The sequence below is a fragment of the Bombina bombina genome, chromosome 6, assembly GCF_027579735.1.
Source record: "Bombina bombina isolate aBomBom1 chromosome 6, aBomBom1.pri, whole genome shotgun sequence".
In the NCBI taxonomy this organism is placed as follows: Eukaryota; Metazoa; Chordata; class Amphibia; order Anura; family Bombinatoridae; genus Bombina; species Bombina bombina.
Genome location: NC_069504.1, coordinates 717,240,705 through 717,258,644, shown reverse-complemented (window position 1 = coordinate 717,258,644; position 17,940 = coordinate 717,240,705). Strand labels below are relative to the sequence as shown.

The following is a 17,940-nucleotide window of genomic DNA, read 5'->3' as shown; positions in this document are numbered from 1 at the left end:
CATGTTTTACCCTTTGTTGTATTAAAGGGTATAAGTATACTATAAAGCCCTAGCATAGGCGAACACTACAAGGAGATGTTTGCAGCTCTTACCCTAAACTCATAATAGTAGGAGAGCACTGTATATGTTGGGAATCTGTAACTTTAAGAAACCCTCCATTTATGCATTATAACAGTGACCTCCTTTATTATTGTAAAACTAATATATATCACTCTGAGTTTGCTCCCAAGCACCAACATCAGTAACAACGCCAACTACTCACTATATATTAGTTGAACGCATATCACATGGTATAACCAGACAAATATGAGCTGGATTATGGCAGTTTCATTGAATATTGATGACTATATTTGTGGTTTCATCCAATACACCTACATATATATATTTATCTACCTCATATAGACCACACATACTTGTAGCAGACGTATACTGTGATTTTTCAATTCCCTGGTTTTTCTTTTACCAGGACCTATTTTTGTGTATTAGCCAGTCCATGTCTAGTAATGTGTTTTTAAAGTAACCCATTTTTTAAACTTAAAGGGACAGTATACTATAAAATTGTTTTTTCCTTTTAGTTGAAATGATTTTTATTGCAGTAATTATAACAAATACAGGTCATATTGTTTATATAATACAAAACGAAACCCCTCCACCATCCCCCGATCAGAGGCTTTAGTCCATCACACAGTGATCCGCTATGGAGAAGTTATCTAAAGGTCCATTAGCACATGAATGGTGTCTTATAGAGCTGTTGTGGCAAAAATCTTCAGGCCTGTGTTGTTGAGTAGCCAACTATATTACTAAATTTTTAAGGGTGCATTGAAGGGAACAACAGTAAAAAACAAATTAAACAATTTCTCACTTCTCCCTTCTCCACACCCAACATATGTACTTTATATACTTTCCCCCCCCTCCCCCTCCCCCCAACCCTTCAAAAACCAAACATAAACCAACATAAAATTAAATTACCAACAACTTGCCTGTCGCCTCTTTTCCCTTGCAGCAGATCCGAGAGAAGGGCCCCCACCAGTTTCTAAGCAAAAGTCGAATCTCAGACGCCTGAGCAGCTTTGTGGGTCGTCTCAGAGACCCTATCTGTAGGCAACCTATCCTAATGTCAAAGCTACCTGCTCCCGCCCTCTGTGTATCTAATGTCCTGACAAGATCCAGAAGTTCCATATTTTTAAGAATTGTTCATAGTTATTTTTAATGTGGGCTATCGTTTCCAACATTTTATATGTAGCTTGAATCTTGTCCATCACCTCCCCCCATGAGGGTGCTCCTGATTTCCAATATCGTGCTAAGCAAATCCTAGTGGCCGTGCATAGTGTACGTATGAACGTATTGATAGGTGCATTAAAGGGTTTAATGTGTTCGTTTAACAATGCTTGTGACGGTGTTAGAGAGATAGTTTCAGATAAGACTTCGCTAAGTAACTCAGAGAGTTTGAGCCATATTTGTTTGACCTGTGGGCATTCCCATGTTTTTTCCTTTTAAAGGGACATAATACTCATATGCTGAATCACTTTAAAACTGATTCAGTATAACTGTAAAAAGCTGACGGGAAAATATCACCTGAGCATCTCTATGTAAAAAAGGAAGATATTTTACCTCACAATCTCCTCAGCTCAGCAGAGTAAGTTCTGTGTAAAAAGGTATACTCGGCTGCAGCCCAGCTGCAGGTAAAAAAAGGAAGAAATGAACAGCAGCCAATCAGCATCAACAGTGCTGAGGTCATGAACTCTTTTACTGTGATCTCATGAGATTTCACTTAACTCTCATGAGATTTCATGGTAAACTTCCTTTAAACTGAATAGGGAAATAAGGAGAGTGCACGTAAGCTCGTCCCTTCCGCTGTCCCGGGACAGGCATACTGATTTGCTGCTTAGAAGTCCTTTACAATGGGATGTGGCTACTGACAAACTTGTGAGGAAAAATATATTTCTTTTTTACATAGAGATGTTCAGGTGATATTTTCTAGTCGGCTTTTTACAGCTATGCTGTATCACTTTCAAGTGTTTAAACATTTGGGTATTATGGCCCTTTAATGTTTTTCCAATTACTTTTTTTTGCCAGCTGCAGAGTATAAAATGTATGAGATTTGCTTTTTAAGGCTTATTTGTGTATATGAATTAGCTGATTTTGTGTTTTGAAGCCACAACCTAATAAAATGGGTTGAGCTTGTTGGTATAATCAGATCTCATTACTTTATCACATTGTGTACATATACCTGCTTCTTTATCTTATATCTGTCCGTAAACCAGTAACCAACACTTGGAGGGAACAATAACAAATTAACATTTTATTACCTTATCTCTACTATAACCCACTGGGAGTGTAATTTCTTCTACTGGCTGTGTTAACACAGCTTTCAGGATGGGTGGCGATACCACAGGCTAAATAAACTAATTCAAATGACAATATAAGGGTAATGGAAATACTTGTAAACAATTTAATACACTCCAGCAGGTAAAGTGCATCATTGGGAACAAATTAAAGGGGACAAAATTTTTGAGTAAACTGTCCCTTTTAACTAAAAACATAATTTATGTAAGAACTTACCTGATAAATTCATTTCTTTCATATTAACAAGAGTCCATGAGCTAGTGACGTATGGGATATACATTCCTACCAGGAGGGGCAAAGTTTCCCAAACCTTAAAATGCCTATAAATACACCCCTCACCACACCCACAAATCAGTTTAACGAATAGCCAAGAAGTGGGGTGATAAGAAAAAGTGCGAAGCATATAAAATAAGGAATTGGAATAATTGTGCTTTATACAAAAAAATCATAACCACCACAAAAAAGGGTGGGCCTCATGGACTCTTGTTAATATGAAAGAAATGAATTTATCAGGTAAGTTCTTACATAAATTATGTTTTCTTTCATGTAATTAACAAGAGTCCATGAGCTAGTGACGTATGGTATAATGACTACCCAAGATGTGGATCTTTCCACACAAGAGTCACTAGAGAGGGAGGGATAAAATAAAGACAGCCAATTCCTGCTGAAAATAATCCACACCCAAAATAAAGTTTAACAAAAAACATAAGCAGAAGATTCAAACTGAAACCGCTGCCTGAAGAACTTTTCTACCAAAAACTGCTTCAGAAGAAGAAAATACATCAAAATGGTAGAATTTAGTAAAAGTATGCAAAGAAGACCAAGTTGCTGCTTTGCAGATCTGGTCAACCGAAGCTTCATTCCTAAACGCCCAGGAAGTAGATACTGACCTAGTAGAATGAGCTGTAATTCTTTGAGGCGGAGTTTTACCCGACTCAACATAGGCAAGATGAATTAAAGATTTCAACCAAGATGCCAAAGAAATGGCAGAAGCTTTCTGGCCTTTCCTAGAACCGGAAAAGATAACAAATAGACTAGAAGTCTTACGGAAAGATTTCGTAGCTTCAACATAATATTTCAAAGCTCTAACAACATCCAAAGAATGCAATGATTTCTCCTTAGAATTCTTAGGATTAGGACATAATGAAGGAACCACAATTTCTCTACTAATGTTGTTGGAGTTCACAACTTTAGGTAAAAATTCAAAAGAAGTTCGCAACACCGCCTTATCCTGATGAAAAATCAGAAAAGGAGACTCACACGAAAGAGCAGATAATTCAGAAACTCTTCTAGCAGAAGAGATGGCCAAAAGGAACAAAACTTTCCAAGAAAGTAATTTAATGTCCAATGAATGCATAGGTTCAAACGGAGGAGCTTGAAGAGCTCCCAGAACCAAATTCAAACTCCAAGGAGGAGAAATTGACTTAATGACAGGTTTTATACGAACCAAAGCTTGTACAAAACAATGAATATCAGGAAGAATAGCAATCTTTCTGTGAAAAAGAACAGAAAGAGCAGAGATTTGTCCTTTCAAAGAACTTGCGGACAAACCCTTATCCAAACCATCCTGAAGAAATTGTAAAATTCTCGGTATTCTAAAAGAATGCCAAGAAAAATGATGAGAAAGACACCATGAAATATAAGTCTTCCAGACTCTATAATATATCTCTCGAGATACAGATTTACGAGCCTGTAACATCGTATTAATCACGGAGTCAGAGAAACCTCTATGACCAAGAATCAAGCGTTCAATCTCCATACCTTTAAATTTAAGGATTTCAGATCCGGATGGAAAAAAGGACCTTGTGACAGAAGGTCTGGTCTTAACGGAAGAGTCCATGGCTGGCAAGATGCCATCCGGACAAGATCCGCATACCAAAACCTGTGAGGCCATGCCGGAGCTATTAGCAGAACAAACGAGCATTCCCTCAGAATCTTGGAGATTACTCTTGGAAGAAGAACTAGAGGCGGAAAGATATAAGCAGGATGATACTTCCAAGGAAGTGATAATGCATCCACTGCCTCCGCCTGAGGATCCCGGGATCTGGACAGATACCTGGGAAGTTTCTTGTTTAGATGAGAGGCCATCAGATCTATCTCTGGGAGCCCCCACAATTGAACAATCTGAAGAAATACCTCTGGGTGAAGAGACCATTCGCCCGGATGCAACGTTTGGCGACTGAGATAATCCGCTTCCCAATTGTCTACACCTGGGATATGAACCGCAGAGATTAGACAGGAGCTGGATTCCGCCCAAACCAAAATTCGAGATACTTCTTTCATAGCCAGAGGACTGTGAGTCCCTCCTTGATGATTGATGTATGCCACAGTTGTGACATTGTCTGTCTGAAAACAAATGAACGATTCTCTCTTCAGAAGAGGCCAAAACTGAAGAGCTCTGAAAATTGCACGGAGTTCCAAAATATTGATCGGTAATCTCACCTCCTGAGATTCCCAAACTCCTTGTGCCGTCAGAGATCCCCACACAGCTCCCCAACCTGTGAGACTTGCATCTGTTGAAATTACAGTCCAGGTCGGAAGAACAAAAGAAGCCCCCTGAATTAAACGATGGTGATTTGTCCACCACGTTAGAGAGTGTCGAACAATCGGTTTTAAAGATATTAATTGAGATATCTTCGTGTAATCCCTGCACCATTGGTTCAGCATACAGAGCTGAAGAGGTCGCATGTGAAAACGAGCAAAGGGGATCGCGTCCGATGCAGCAGTCATAAGACCTAGAATTTCCATGCATAAGGCTACCGAAGGGAATGATTGTGACTGAAGGTTTCGACAAGCTGTAATCAATTTTAGACGTCTCTTGTCTGTTAAAGACAGAGTCATGGACACTGAATCTATCTGGAAACCCAGAAAGGTTACCCTTGTTTGAGGAATCAAAGAACTTTTTGGTAAATTGATCCTCCAACCATGATCTTGAAGAAACAACACAAGTCGATTCGTATGAGACTCTGCTAAATGTAAAGACGGAGCAAGTACCAAGATATCGTCCAAATAAGGAAATACCACAATACCCTGTTCTCTGATTACAGACAGAAGGGCACCGAGAATCTTTGTGAAAATTCTTGGAGCTGTAGCAAGGCCAAACGGTAGAGCCACAAATTGGTAATGCTTGTCTAGAAAAGAGAATCTCAGGAACTGATAATGATCTGGATGAATCGGAATATGCAGATATGCATCCTGTAAATCTATTGTGGACATATAATTCCCTTGCTGAACAAAAGGCAATATAGTCCTTACAGTTACCATTTTGAACGTTGGTATCCTTACATAACGATTCAATAATTTTAGATCCAGAACTGGTCTGAAGGAATTCTCCTTCTTTGGTACAATGAAGAGATTTGAATAAAACCCCATCCCCTGTTCCGGAACTGGAACTGGCATAATTACTCCAGCCAACTCTAGATCTGAAACACAATTCAGAAATGCTTGAGCTTTCACTGGATTTACTGGGACATGGGAAAGAAAAAATCTCTTTGCAGGAGGTCTCATCTTGAAACCAATTCTGTACCCTTCTGAAACAATGTTCTGAATCCAAAGATTGTGAACAGATTTGATCCAAATTTCTTTGAAAAAACGTAACCTGCCCCCTACCAGCTGAACTGGAATGAGGGCCGTACCTTCATGTGAACTTAGAAGCAGGCTTTGCCTTTCTAGCAGGCTTGGATTTATTCCAGACTGGAGATGGTTTCCAAACTGAAACTGCTCCTGAGGACGAAGGATCAGGCTTTTGTTCTTTGTTGAAACGAAAGGAACGAAAACGATTGTTAGCCCTGTTTTTACCTTTAGATTTTTTATCCTGTGGTAAAAAAGTTCCTTTCCCACCAGTAACAGTTGAAATAATAGAATCCAACTGAGAACCAAATAATTTGTTTCCCTGGAAAGAAATGGAAAGTAGAGTTGATTTAGAAGCCATATCAGCATTCCAAGTCTTAAGCCATAAAGCTCTTCTGGCTAAGATAGCCAGAGACATAAATCTAACATCAACTCTAATAATATCAAAAATGGCATCACAGATGAAATTATTAGCATGCTGGAGAAGAATAATAATATCATGAGAATCACGATTTGTTACTTGTTGCGCTAGAGTTTCCAACCAAAAAGTTGAAGCTGCAGCAACATCAGCCAATGATATAGCAGGTCTAAGAAGATTACCTGAACATAGATAAGCTTTTCTTAGAAAAGATTCAATTTTTCTATCTAAAGGATCCTTAAACGAGGTACCATCTGACGTAGGAATGGTAGTACGTTTAGCAAGGGTAGAAATAGCCCCATCAACTTTAGGGATTTTGTCCCAAAATTCTAACCTGTCAGGCGGAACAGGATATAATTGTTTAAAACGTTTAGAAGGAGTAAATGAATTACCCAATTTATCCCATTCCTTAGCAATTACTGCAGAAATAGCATTAGGAACAGGAAAGACTTCTGGAATAACCGCAGGAGCTTTAAAAACCTTATCCAAACGTATAGAATTAGTATCAAGAGGACTAGAATCCTCTATTTCTAAAGCAATTAGTACTTCTTTAAGTAAAGAGCGAATAAATTCCATCTTAAATAAATATGAAGATTTATCAGCATCAATCTCTGAGACAGAATCCTCTGAACTAGAAGAGTCCAAAGAATCAGAATGATGGTGTTCATTTAAAAATTCATCTGTAGAGAGAGAAGATTTAAAAGACTTTTTACGTTTACTAGAAGGAGAAATAACAGACAAAGCCTTCTTTATGGATTCAGAAACAAAATCTCTTATGTTATCAGGAACATTCTGCACCTTAGATGTTGAGGGAACTGCAACAGGCAATGGTACATCACTAAAGGAAATATTATCTGCTTTAACAAGTTTGTCATGACAATTAATACAAACAACAGCTGGAGAAATAGCTACCAAAAGTTTACAGCAGATACACTTAGCTTTGGTAGATCCAGCAGGCAGTGGTTTTCCTGTAGTATCTTCTGGCTCAGATGCAACGTGAGACATCTTGCAATATGTAAGAGAAAAAACAACATATAAAGCAAAATAAATCAAATTCCTTATAAGACAGTTTCAGGAATGGGAAAAAAATGCCAAACATCAAGCTTCTAGCAACCAGAAGCAAATGAAAATGAGACTGAAATAATGTGGAGACAAAAGCGACGCCCATATTTTTTGGCGCCAAATAAGACGCCCACATCATTTGGCGCCTAAATGCTTTTGGCGCCAAAAATGACGCCACATCCGGAACGCCGACATTTTTGGCGCAAAATAACGTCAAAAAATGACGCAACTTCCGGCGACACGTATGACGCCGGAAACGGAAATGAATTTTTGCGCCAAAAAAATCCGCGCCAAAAATGACGCAATAAAATGAAGCATTTTCAGCCCCCGCGAGCCTAACAGCCCACAGGGAAAAAAGTCAAATTTTTGAGGTAAGACAAAATATGATAATTTAAAACATAATCCCAAATATGAAACTGACTGTCTGGAAATAAGGAAAGTTGAACATTCTGAGTCAAGGCAAATAAATGTTTGAATACATATATTTAGAACTTTATAAATAAAGTGCCCAACCATAGCTTAGAGTGTCACAGAAAATAAGACTTACTTACCCCAGGACACTCATCTACATGTTTGTAGAAAGCCAAACCAGTACTGAAACGAGAATCAGTAGAGGAAATGGTAAATATAAGAGTATATCGTCGATCTGAAAAGGGAGGTAAGAGATGAATCTCTACGACCGATAACAGAGAACCTTATGAAATAGACCCCGTAGAAGGAGATCACTGCATTCAATAGGCAATACTCTCCTCACATCCCTCTGACATTCACTGCACGCTGAGAGGAAAACCGGGCTCCAACTTGCTGCGGAGCGCATATCAACGTAGAATCTAGCACAAACTTACTTCACCACCTCCCTTGGAGGCAAAGTTTGTAAAACTGATTTGTGGGTGTGGTGAGGGGTGTATTTATAGGCATTTTAAGGTTTGGGAAACTTTGCCCCTCCTGGTAGGAATGTATATCCCATACGTCACTAGCTCATGGACTCTTGTTAATTACATGAAAGAAAGTATTATTTTTTTAATTTAAGTTGACGTATCCACAAATACCATTTTTTAAGGGATAAAAGTGCTAAAGTGTATCCCTTTCCAGCTTCTCTTAGCTGTACTTGTAAACTTATGTTTCCTGTTCAAATGTTTTTGTAATTTAGGGTCGTTTCATGACTACCATAAACCTGAAGGACGCGTATCTTCCTGTTCCTATTCAAGGAACATTTCCATTCCCTGTGGTTTGTCTATTTGGACAAACTCTTCCATTTGTAGCTCCTCCTTTCGGCCTTGTCTCTGCCCTTTCGGCTCAGGAACTTTTTGTCTGGTCTCAGGAGGAGTTTTTTCCTGACCATAAATAGCTTTCAGGTGTGAGCAATCTTCAATGCTCTGACAGTTTGGCCTCAAATGAGTTTGGTCCAGTTTTCTAGAGGCCAATCAGACTTCTTCTCTTTGGTGGTATATATCGGAGGAACGCTAACCTCGTTAGCTATAAAGGTGGCTCGCATACTTCTGTGGGTGAAGTTTCACATACGTCAAGTTTCTGCCATCCACCTCCCAGGGGGGTGGTTTACTGGGAAGCGTTTTTTCTGAGCAAGCAGACTTTTCATCCAGAGTGAGTGGGCTTTTCTTCTGGCAGTATTCTTGATAACTCTTGAGTAGTTCTGGAGTTGGATTTGATTGCTTTTCGTTTAAACTCCAAACTTCCAATATATGGGTCTTGATCAAGAGATCCGCTAGCAGCTCTGGTCCACGCTCTGGCGGTTCTTTGGGACGTTGGTCTCATGTTCCGTTTGCCTTTTTTTCTGGGTGTTAGTTGCCTAGGTGATTCTATTCATCTCAGCTTGGTCTCACGGTATCTTATTAGCGGATCTGGTGTAGATATCGTTCTTTCCTCCGTGGAAATTGCCGCTGAGGTAGGATCTTATACTTATTAGGGTCCTTTGCTTCATCCAAACCTAGTTCTATGATGCTGACTGCTTAGAGTTGATCACCTAGATGGGGTCTTTTTGCTAAGGTACTTGATACCATTATCTGGCTTGTAAGCCGATATCTCTCGAAATTTACCTTAGGTGTGGCTTACACTCCTTTACGGGTGTGCATCCCAGGGTTTCCCTTGGAGTCAGGTTAGGGTTCCCTACTTTGTCTTCTTCAGGATGGCCTGGAGAAGGACTTGTCAGTGAGTTCTTGGAAAGGTCAGGTCTCTGCCCTTTTGGTCGTTTTGTATAATGTCTAGCTGATCTTCCAGATGATCAATCTATTGTTCAGTGTTTAACTCTGTTGTTCCTCCATGAAACCTTTAAACTTGTTTTTAAGTTTGCAGGCTCTGTTTAAGCCTATGCATTATGTTGTTTTTCAGTTGTTGTTACTATTTCTTTTTCTCAGAAGGAACGTCTGTTGCACAACCTGAAAGTGGTGTGTGCTCTAAGGTTTTATCTGCAAGCATCTAGGGATGTTTGTCAATATTCTGTCCTTGTTGTTGTATCTCTGGTAAACGGAAGAGTTAGAGGGCCACTTCTTTTCCTTTTGGTTGAGAAGGGTTTTCGGTTAGCTTATGAGACAGCTGGTCAAGGGTCTCCTGAGAGAATTATGGCTCATTCCTCTAGAGCGGTCTCTTTTTCTTGGGACTTTACATACTGGGGTTTCTGTGGAACAGATCCGCTAGGAGCCAATTGGTCCTAGTTGCATACTTTTTCCGGATTTTATAAAATTCATGTTTTTGCCTCAGCTGAGGTTTCTTTTGGGTAGAAAGTTCTTCAAGCGATGATGCCTTCTGTTTAGGTTTGCCTGTCTTGTTCTCCCTCCCTTCTTGTCCTCCTAGCTTGGGTATTGGTTCTCACTAGTAATTACAATGGATTTGTGGACTCTACATGCCATTGGAAAGAAAGCAAAATGTATGCTTACCTGATAAATTATTTTCTTTCCTGGCATGGGGAGTCCACAACCCGCCCTTAATTTTACCACAGCTTTTGCTATTTTCTAAACTTCAGGCACCTCTATGCCCTTTGGGTCCTCTTCTCTTTCCATGTTTCCTCGGCTGAATGACTGGGGATTGTGGGAAGGGGTGAGGATACTTGAAGCTTTGCTGGGTGTTCTTTGCCTCCACCTGGTGGCCAGGAGTTGAATTCCCACTAGTAATTAGAATGGATTTGTGGACTCTCCATGCCAGGTAAGCATACATTTTGTTTTTATTCTGTTACTAATGTCAATTATTCTATGTTAAAGTATTTCTACTTACACTGATTATTTGCAGGTACTAAGGATCCCAGCAGAAATCGATATAAGCTGTTCTTGGAGTGCACATTAATTCTGACCTCTGTTGTCCCTCCTGAACTTCCTATAGAGCTTTCTTTGGCAGTTAACACATCATTGATTGCATTAGCAAAACTCTGTGAGTACTAAGGAAACTAAGAATTGTACATATCACACAAAATACTGTATAAATATAAAGTATGTTTCCCTTGCTATGCTGGGGCATGAAATAATAATATGGAGGTTTATATTGTACATCGTACATTTGGCTATTATAAATCTATTAAAAAAAATATATACACACACACACTATCTCACAAAAGTGAGTACACCCCTCACATTTTTGTAAATATTTTATTATATATTTTAATGTAACAACACTGAAGAAATGACACTTTGCTACAATGTAGTGAGTCTACAGCCTGCATAACAGTGTAAATGTGCTGTCCTCTCAAAATAACTCAACACAGCCATTAATGTCTAAACTGTTGGCAACAAAAGTGAGAACACCCCTAAGTGGAAATGTCCAAATTATTTTCTTGGGCATGGAGTACACCAGAGCTTCACAGGTTGCCACTGAAGTCCTCTTACACTCATCCATGACGACATCACGGAACTGGTGGATGTTGAAGAGACCTTGCGCTCCCCCACCTACCGTTTGAGGATGCCCCCTGATGCTCAATAGGGTCTGGAGACATGCTTGGCCTGTCCATCACCTTTGCCTCCAGCTTCTTTAGCAAGGCAGTGGTCGTCTCAAAGTTTGTTTGGGGTTGTTATGTTGGAATACTGCCCTGCGGCCCAGTCTCCGGCACAGTACATGTTGGCATTCATGGTTCCCTCAATGAACTGTAGCTCCCCTGTGCCGGCAGCACTCATGCAGGCCCAGACCATGACACTCCCACCACCGTTCTTGACTGTAGGCAAGATATACTTGTCTCTGTACTCCTCACCTGGTTGCCGCCACACACGCTTGACACCATCTGAACCAAATAAGTTTATCTTGGTCTCATGGGACCACAGGACATGGTTCCAGTAATCCATTTATTTTGTCTGCTTGTCTTCAGCAAACTGTTTACGGGCTTTCTTGTGCATCATCTTTAGAAGAGGATTCCTTCTGGGACGACAGCCATGCAGACCAGTTAGATGCAGTGTGCGGCGTATGGTCTGAGCACTGACAGGCTGACCCCCCCACCCCTTAAACCTCTGCAGCAATGCTGACAGCACTGTTAATATATTTCCCAAAGACCACCTCTGGATATGACGCTGAGCACATGCACTCAACTTCTTTGGTCGACCATGGCGAGGCCTGTTCTGAGTGGAACCTGTCCTGTAAAAACGCTGTATGGTCTTGCCCACCATGCTACAGCTCAGTTTCAGGGTTTTGTCAATCTTCTTATATCCTAGGCCATCTTTATGTAGAGCAACAATTCGTTTTTTCAGATCCTCAGAGTTCTTTGCCATGAGGTGCCATGTTGAACTTCCAGTGACAAGTATGAGAGTGTGAGAGCGATAACACCAAATTTAACACACCTGCTCCCCATTCACAGCTGAGACCTTGTAACACTAATAAGTCACATGACACTGAGGAGGGAAAATTGCTAATTGGGCCCTATTTGAACACGTAGGGGTGTCCTCACTTTTGTTGCCAATGGTTTAGACATTAATGGCTGTGTTTAGTTATTTTAAGGGGACAGCAAATTTACACTGTTATACAGGCTGTACACTCACTACTTTACATTGCAGCAAAGTGACATTTTTTCAGTGTTGTCACATGAAAAGATAAAATATTTACAAAAATGTGAGGGGTGTACTCACTTTTGTGAGATAATGTGTGTATGTATGTATGGAGAGATAGAGAGGGAGAGGGATGGCTAGATATATAGAGATAGAGAAAATGCATGATAAAAATGTCTTAGCACTTAGTCTGAACTTCAGATGAGTATTAGATTTTTTTTATGACAAATTTCAAAGTTATGTCTATTTCCTCCACTCCTGTATCGTGACAGTCATCAGCCATTCACAAATGTATACACGTATATTCTGTTAATTCTTGCACATGCTCAGTAGGAGCTGGTAACTCAAAGTGTAACTATAAAAAGACTGTGTACATTTTGTTAATGGAAATAAATTGGAAAGTTGTTTAAAATGACATGCTCTATCTGAATCATGAAAGTTTTAATTTTGACTTGAGTGTTCTTTTAAGCTTTCATGATTCAGAAACAACGTGCAATTTTCCAATTGACTGATTTGTTCTCTTGGTATCCATTGTTGAAAATCCTGCATAGGTAGGCTCAGAAGCAATGCACTACTGTGAGCTAGCTGCTTGTCACTGTCTCACCCAATGTATTTAGCTAGGCCCCAGTAGAGCATTGCTTTCCTTTAACAAAGGATTCCAAGAGAATGAAGCAAATCTTATAATAGAAGTAAATCTGAAATCTGAACATTGTATGTTCGATCTGAAACCCAAACGTTTCAGAGTTGATAGCCCCTTTAAGGTCTATCAACTCTGTGTGTTAATTTTATAACATTTGGCTGTGAAGAAGGGACTTGTTCTTTCTGCAGACACAAATTCACAGTTTTGAGAACTACAAAACCAATATGTGATAATATCACTTAGCAACATTATAGCCATGACTATACAGCATCTCGCTATATAATTAAAAACTAATTTATATGTTAGAATGAATAACCTTTGGATTATAATGTGTCTTAAAGGGTGGATTATAAAAAAAATCCTATTTAAAAAATAAATAAATAAAACAAAGCTGTTTTTTTTTGTTTTTTTTATAATCCACCCTTGGTGAAGATATGGCAAGTTTTATGAACAAGTTTTATTACATTTAGGCCACTGAGTCTTTTACTAACTTGTCTCCAATCTTCCCTTTGTCTATAGATGTGTATTGTACTGAACCATTTCGAATCCCCTTTGCTGGCAAAGTGGAGATTTGTTGCTTTGACAAGACTGGCACCTTAACTAGTGATAGTTTGGTGGTACGCGGTGTAGCTGGACTCAAGTAAGCATATTGTACTTTAATTATGTTTTGATACTTTTCAACTTGATGCATAAAAGAAACAGCTGTTAGTCACAAGTAATTTTAAGGGGCCATAAACTCAGATTTTTTTATTGTGTTTATTGAAAGAGCAGTTGTTTAAAGGGACAGTCTACACCAGAATTTTTTATTTTTTTAAAAGATAGATAATCCCTTTATTACCCATTCCCCAGTTTTCCATACCCATCACAGTTATATTTATATACTTTTAACCTCTGTGATTATCTTGTATCTAAGCCTCTGCAGACTGCCCCCTTATTTCAGTTCTTTTTTCAGATTTGCATTTTAGCCAATCAGTGCTGACAAATAGCTAACTCCACGGACGTGAGCTCAATATTATCTATTTGGCACACATGAACTAACCCTCTAGTTGTGATTTTTCCCCCCAAAATGCATTTAGATAAGAGGCGGCCTTTAAAGGCTAAGAAATTAGCATATGAGCCTCCTAGGTTTAGCATTCAACTAAGAATACCAAGAGAACAAAGCAAATTTGATGATAAAAGTACATTGGAAAGTTATTTAAAATGACGTGCCCTATCTGAATCATGAAAGTTTATTTTTAAATAGACTCTTCCTTTATATGATAAATATATGAGAGAATAAAATTGTGTAACTGAAACTTCAATACTAATTGCTCCTTGGTTTATAATAACTACTGCAGCTATATATTGGGGATGCATCTCCACAACATAAAAGTTAAAAGGAAATTGAAACCAAAATGTTTCATGATTCAGGTACAGTATACATTTTAAAACCACTTTCAAATCTATTGAGTTTGCTTCATTCTCTTGGTATCCTTTTTTGAAGGCACTACTGGGAGCTGACTGAACACATTGATACAGCCAAAGACGAGGCATATATGTGCATCCACCAATCGGTAGCTAGTGCCGAGTAGTATATTGCAGCTCCTGTGCCTATGTAGGCATGCTTTTTCAACAAATGATACCAAAAGAATGAAACAAATTAGGAAACACCAGTACATTGGATAATTTATTAAAATTACATACGCTATGTGAATCATGATGAATGTTTAATTTAACTATAATGGAAAATCCCTTTAGAACAATGGATTTTTAGAAAGTGAAAATTAATAGTTCAATGTTACTTTACAAACATGCATAACAATTTAAAGCTAGAAATTGGAAAGTGTCAGGGCAGATTTTCCCTTGTCATTGCTATGTACATGTACATTTATACATGGGAGTTAGCCCTGCAGGTATATGCCCTCTATTTGAAACATTAATTTATTGAGCTAATTTAAAAGTTATATTAAGAAATGTTTTCCTTCTTCTGTAGAGATGGAAAAGATGTGACTCCTATATCTGAAATCCCCATAGATACACACAGAGTTGTGGCCACATGCCACTCTTTAGTGCAGATGGATGATGGTACACTGGTTGGAGATCCCTTAGAGAAAGCTATGCTCACAGCTGTTGATTGGGCCCTAACCAAAGGTAAAGAAGAAATCAATGTCTATGCTTGTAGTTCCCAAGTACCACACAATGGCTAGTGCTATTGGTGACTGGTGGCTTGATTATTGTTTTTAGGTAAGAAAATTGTTGAAAGTACTAAAATTGGGATAACACCAAAGGTAGTATAAAGTATTCTAAAGTTACAACATAAATCCAGTTTAAAAAAAAAAAAAAAACGCATAAAAGATCTTTAACAAGCTTCTCCATTAAAATTGTTCAATTCCATAGAATGTTCTTACTACATTTACAGAAATAAATAAAAACAATCTGTCAGGAGTTAAAAACAGCTCAGTGGCTTGGTTACCAACTGGGAGTAGTTTCTTTTAGCCCAATTGTGCTTTTCACAGAGGAAATGCTGCCTAACAAAGTCAGTCCAACCCCCAAATATCAGGCAGTTCTCCTCTGAACAAGAGAAGGGGCAACAAGTAAAAGAAAGGGCAGACATGCAATCCAAATATACAATCTTTACTTTATAGGCAGCAGTACAAGTAGAGCAACGTTTTTCGGGTTTCATACCCCCTCCTCAGGCTCAATACAAATGAACAATAATTCCACCTTTAAATAGCCAAAGAAACCACGCCCATGGCTGACATAAAAAACATACCCCTTATTACACATTGTGATCCCAAATTAAAGATATATCACCTATCCAGGTGCTCATCCTAACCTAAAAAACAAAATAACAGCAAATGTATTCAAATTAAAGTAAGACTAGATAATCCGTTAACATATTTTTAAAATTTAATATTTAAAATCTAAAGAGGAACATAAATAGGCCCATCATTTTTTCTATAATTTTTATATTACTTAATTAAATACATTTATAATAGGATAGCTGAATTGTAGTCCTTATTAACCCCTGAAAAACAGACGACGTGCAGGGTACGTCCTCCAAAAAAAAAATACCCTTAACAACTGAGGATGTACCCTGCACGTCGTCGGTCTGGGAAAGCGGTGGAAGCGGTCCTGAGCAGCTTTACGGTTATTGCAGTGATGCCTTGATATTGAGGCATCCTGCAATAACCTTTTTTTACTCCTCCGGTTATTCTGTGGCCCTCTCTGCACCGGCCATCGATGGCCGCAATCGTTGGGTGAGAGGCGGGTGGGCGGCCATCAATGGTTTCCTGTAGAGAGAGGGTGACGGGGTCGCTGGGAGCACGCACAAACGGACACGCGTGTACACAGGGCGCGGCGGGTGGGAACCACTATACTATAGAAAATTATTGGAATAAAAGTGGAGGGGGGGAAATAATAAAAATAAAACAGTTCTAAGGGATCTGGGAGGGGGTGGGGAAGCTACACTACAGAAAATAAAAATAAAATCTTTTTTTGGGGGAGGGATGAGAGCTGTTTGGGAGGGATCATGATGTGTCAGGTGGGAGGCTGATCTCTACACTACAGCTAGAATTAACCCTGCAAGCTCCCAACAAGCTACCTAATTAACCCCTCTACTGCTAGCCATAATACACATGTGATGCGCAGCAGCATTTAGCGGCCTTCTAATTACCAAAAAGCAACACCGAAGCCATATATGTCGGCTATTTCTGAACAAAGGGGATCCCAGAGAAACATTTACAACCATTTGTGCCATAATTGCACAAGCTGTTTGTAAATCATTTCAGTGAGAAACCTAAAGTTTGTGAAAAAGTGAACTTTTTTTTTTATTTGATCGCATTTGGCGGTGAAATGGTGGCATGAAATATACCAAAATGGGCCTAGATCAATACTTTGGGTTGTCTACTACACTACAGCTAAAATTAACCCTGCAAGCTCCCTACAAGCTACCTAATTAACCCGTTCACTGCTAGCCATAATACACGTGTGATGTGCAGCGGCATTTAGCGGCCTTCTAATTACCAAAAAGCAACGCCAAAGCCATATGTCTGCTATTTCTGAACAAAGGGGATCCCAGAGAAGCATTTATAGCCATTTGTGCCATAATTGCACAAGCTGATTGTAAATAATATCAGTGAGAAACCTAAAATTGTGAAAATGTAACGTTTTTTAGTTTGATCACATTTGGCGGGAAAATGGTGGCATGAAATATACCAAAATGGGCCTAGAACAATATTTTGGGTTGTCTGCTACACTACACTAAAGCTAAAATTAACCCTACAAGAATATTACAGCTAAACGCCGCAAAAATGTAAAAATAGCCTTGGTCCCAAACGGTCAGAAAATGGAAAAGTGCTGTGCCTTTAGGGTGCATAGCACTAAGCCTATGTATGTATTCTCCTTCCTCAATAGCATTTTCCCTCTGTCAACAGCCTATATTACCCCTTGGCACATGATCTAAAGCCATAAGGCAATGTTTATTTACTTGATGTCCCCTCTCCTAAAAATGAGTTGGGGACTGGTAAATGTCTCATTTTGGCATTACAAATCGTCGACTTATGTTGGCTCATGCTGTCTTTTATCTGTTGGGAAGTCCCCCCACATAAATCAAGCTACATGGCCATTTGAGAGCATAAACCACATAAGGGCATGTAAAGTGCCCTTTTATGGCAAATTCCTTCCCAGAAAATGGGTGACTAATAGTGTCTCCCCTAATGATGCTAATACAATGAGAGCAATTGAGGCATGGGAAGGTACCATTTTGTAGAGGTTTAAGCACACTCTATTGAACTCGAGGGGGCATACCTCTAACCCTAACCATTTGTCTACCAAGAGTTTTCACTTATGAAAAGCTGAGAATGTGGGTTGTCTAAACTTCTCTACCTCAGGCATAGAGTGACTTAACACAAACCAATGTTTACAAATTATCCTATGTAACTTAACACTACA

At 39.1% G+C, this 17,940-nt stretch overlaps 1 protein-coding gene across 1 annotated transcript in view; it reads left to right on the top strand.

Annotated features, from left to right (window-relative positions):
• ATP13A1 (ATPase 13A1) overlaps positions 1-17,940 on the top strand; it is a gene marked incomplete in the record, with an annotated part of 348,893 nt that overhangs the window by 73,035 nt on the left and 257,918 nt on the right. Inside the window, 3 exon segments of the mRNA XM_053717905.1 lie at positions 10,636-10,773; positions 13,528-13,648; positions 14,981-15,138. Of these exon segments, the coding sequence (XP_053573880.1) occupies positions 10,636-10,773; positions 13,528-13,648; positions 14,981-15,138 (417 nt within the window).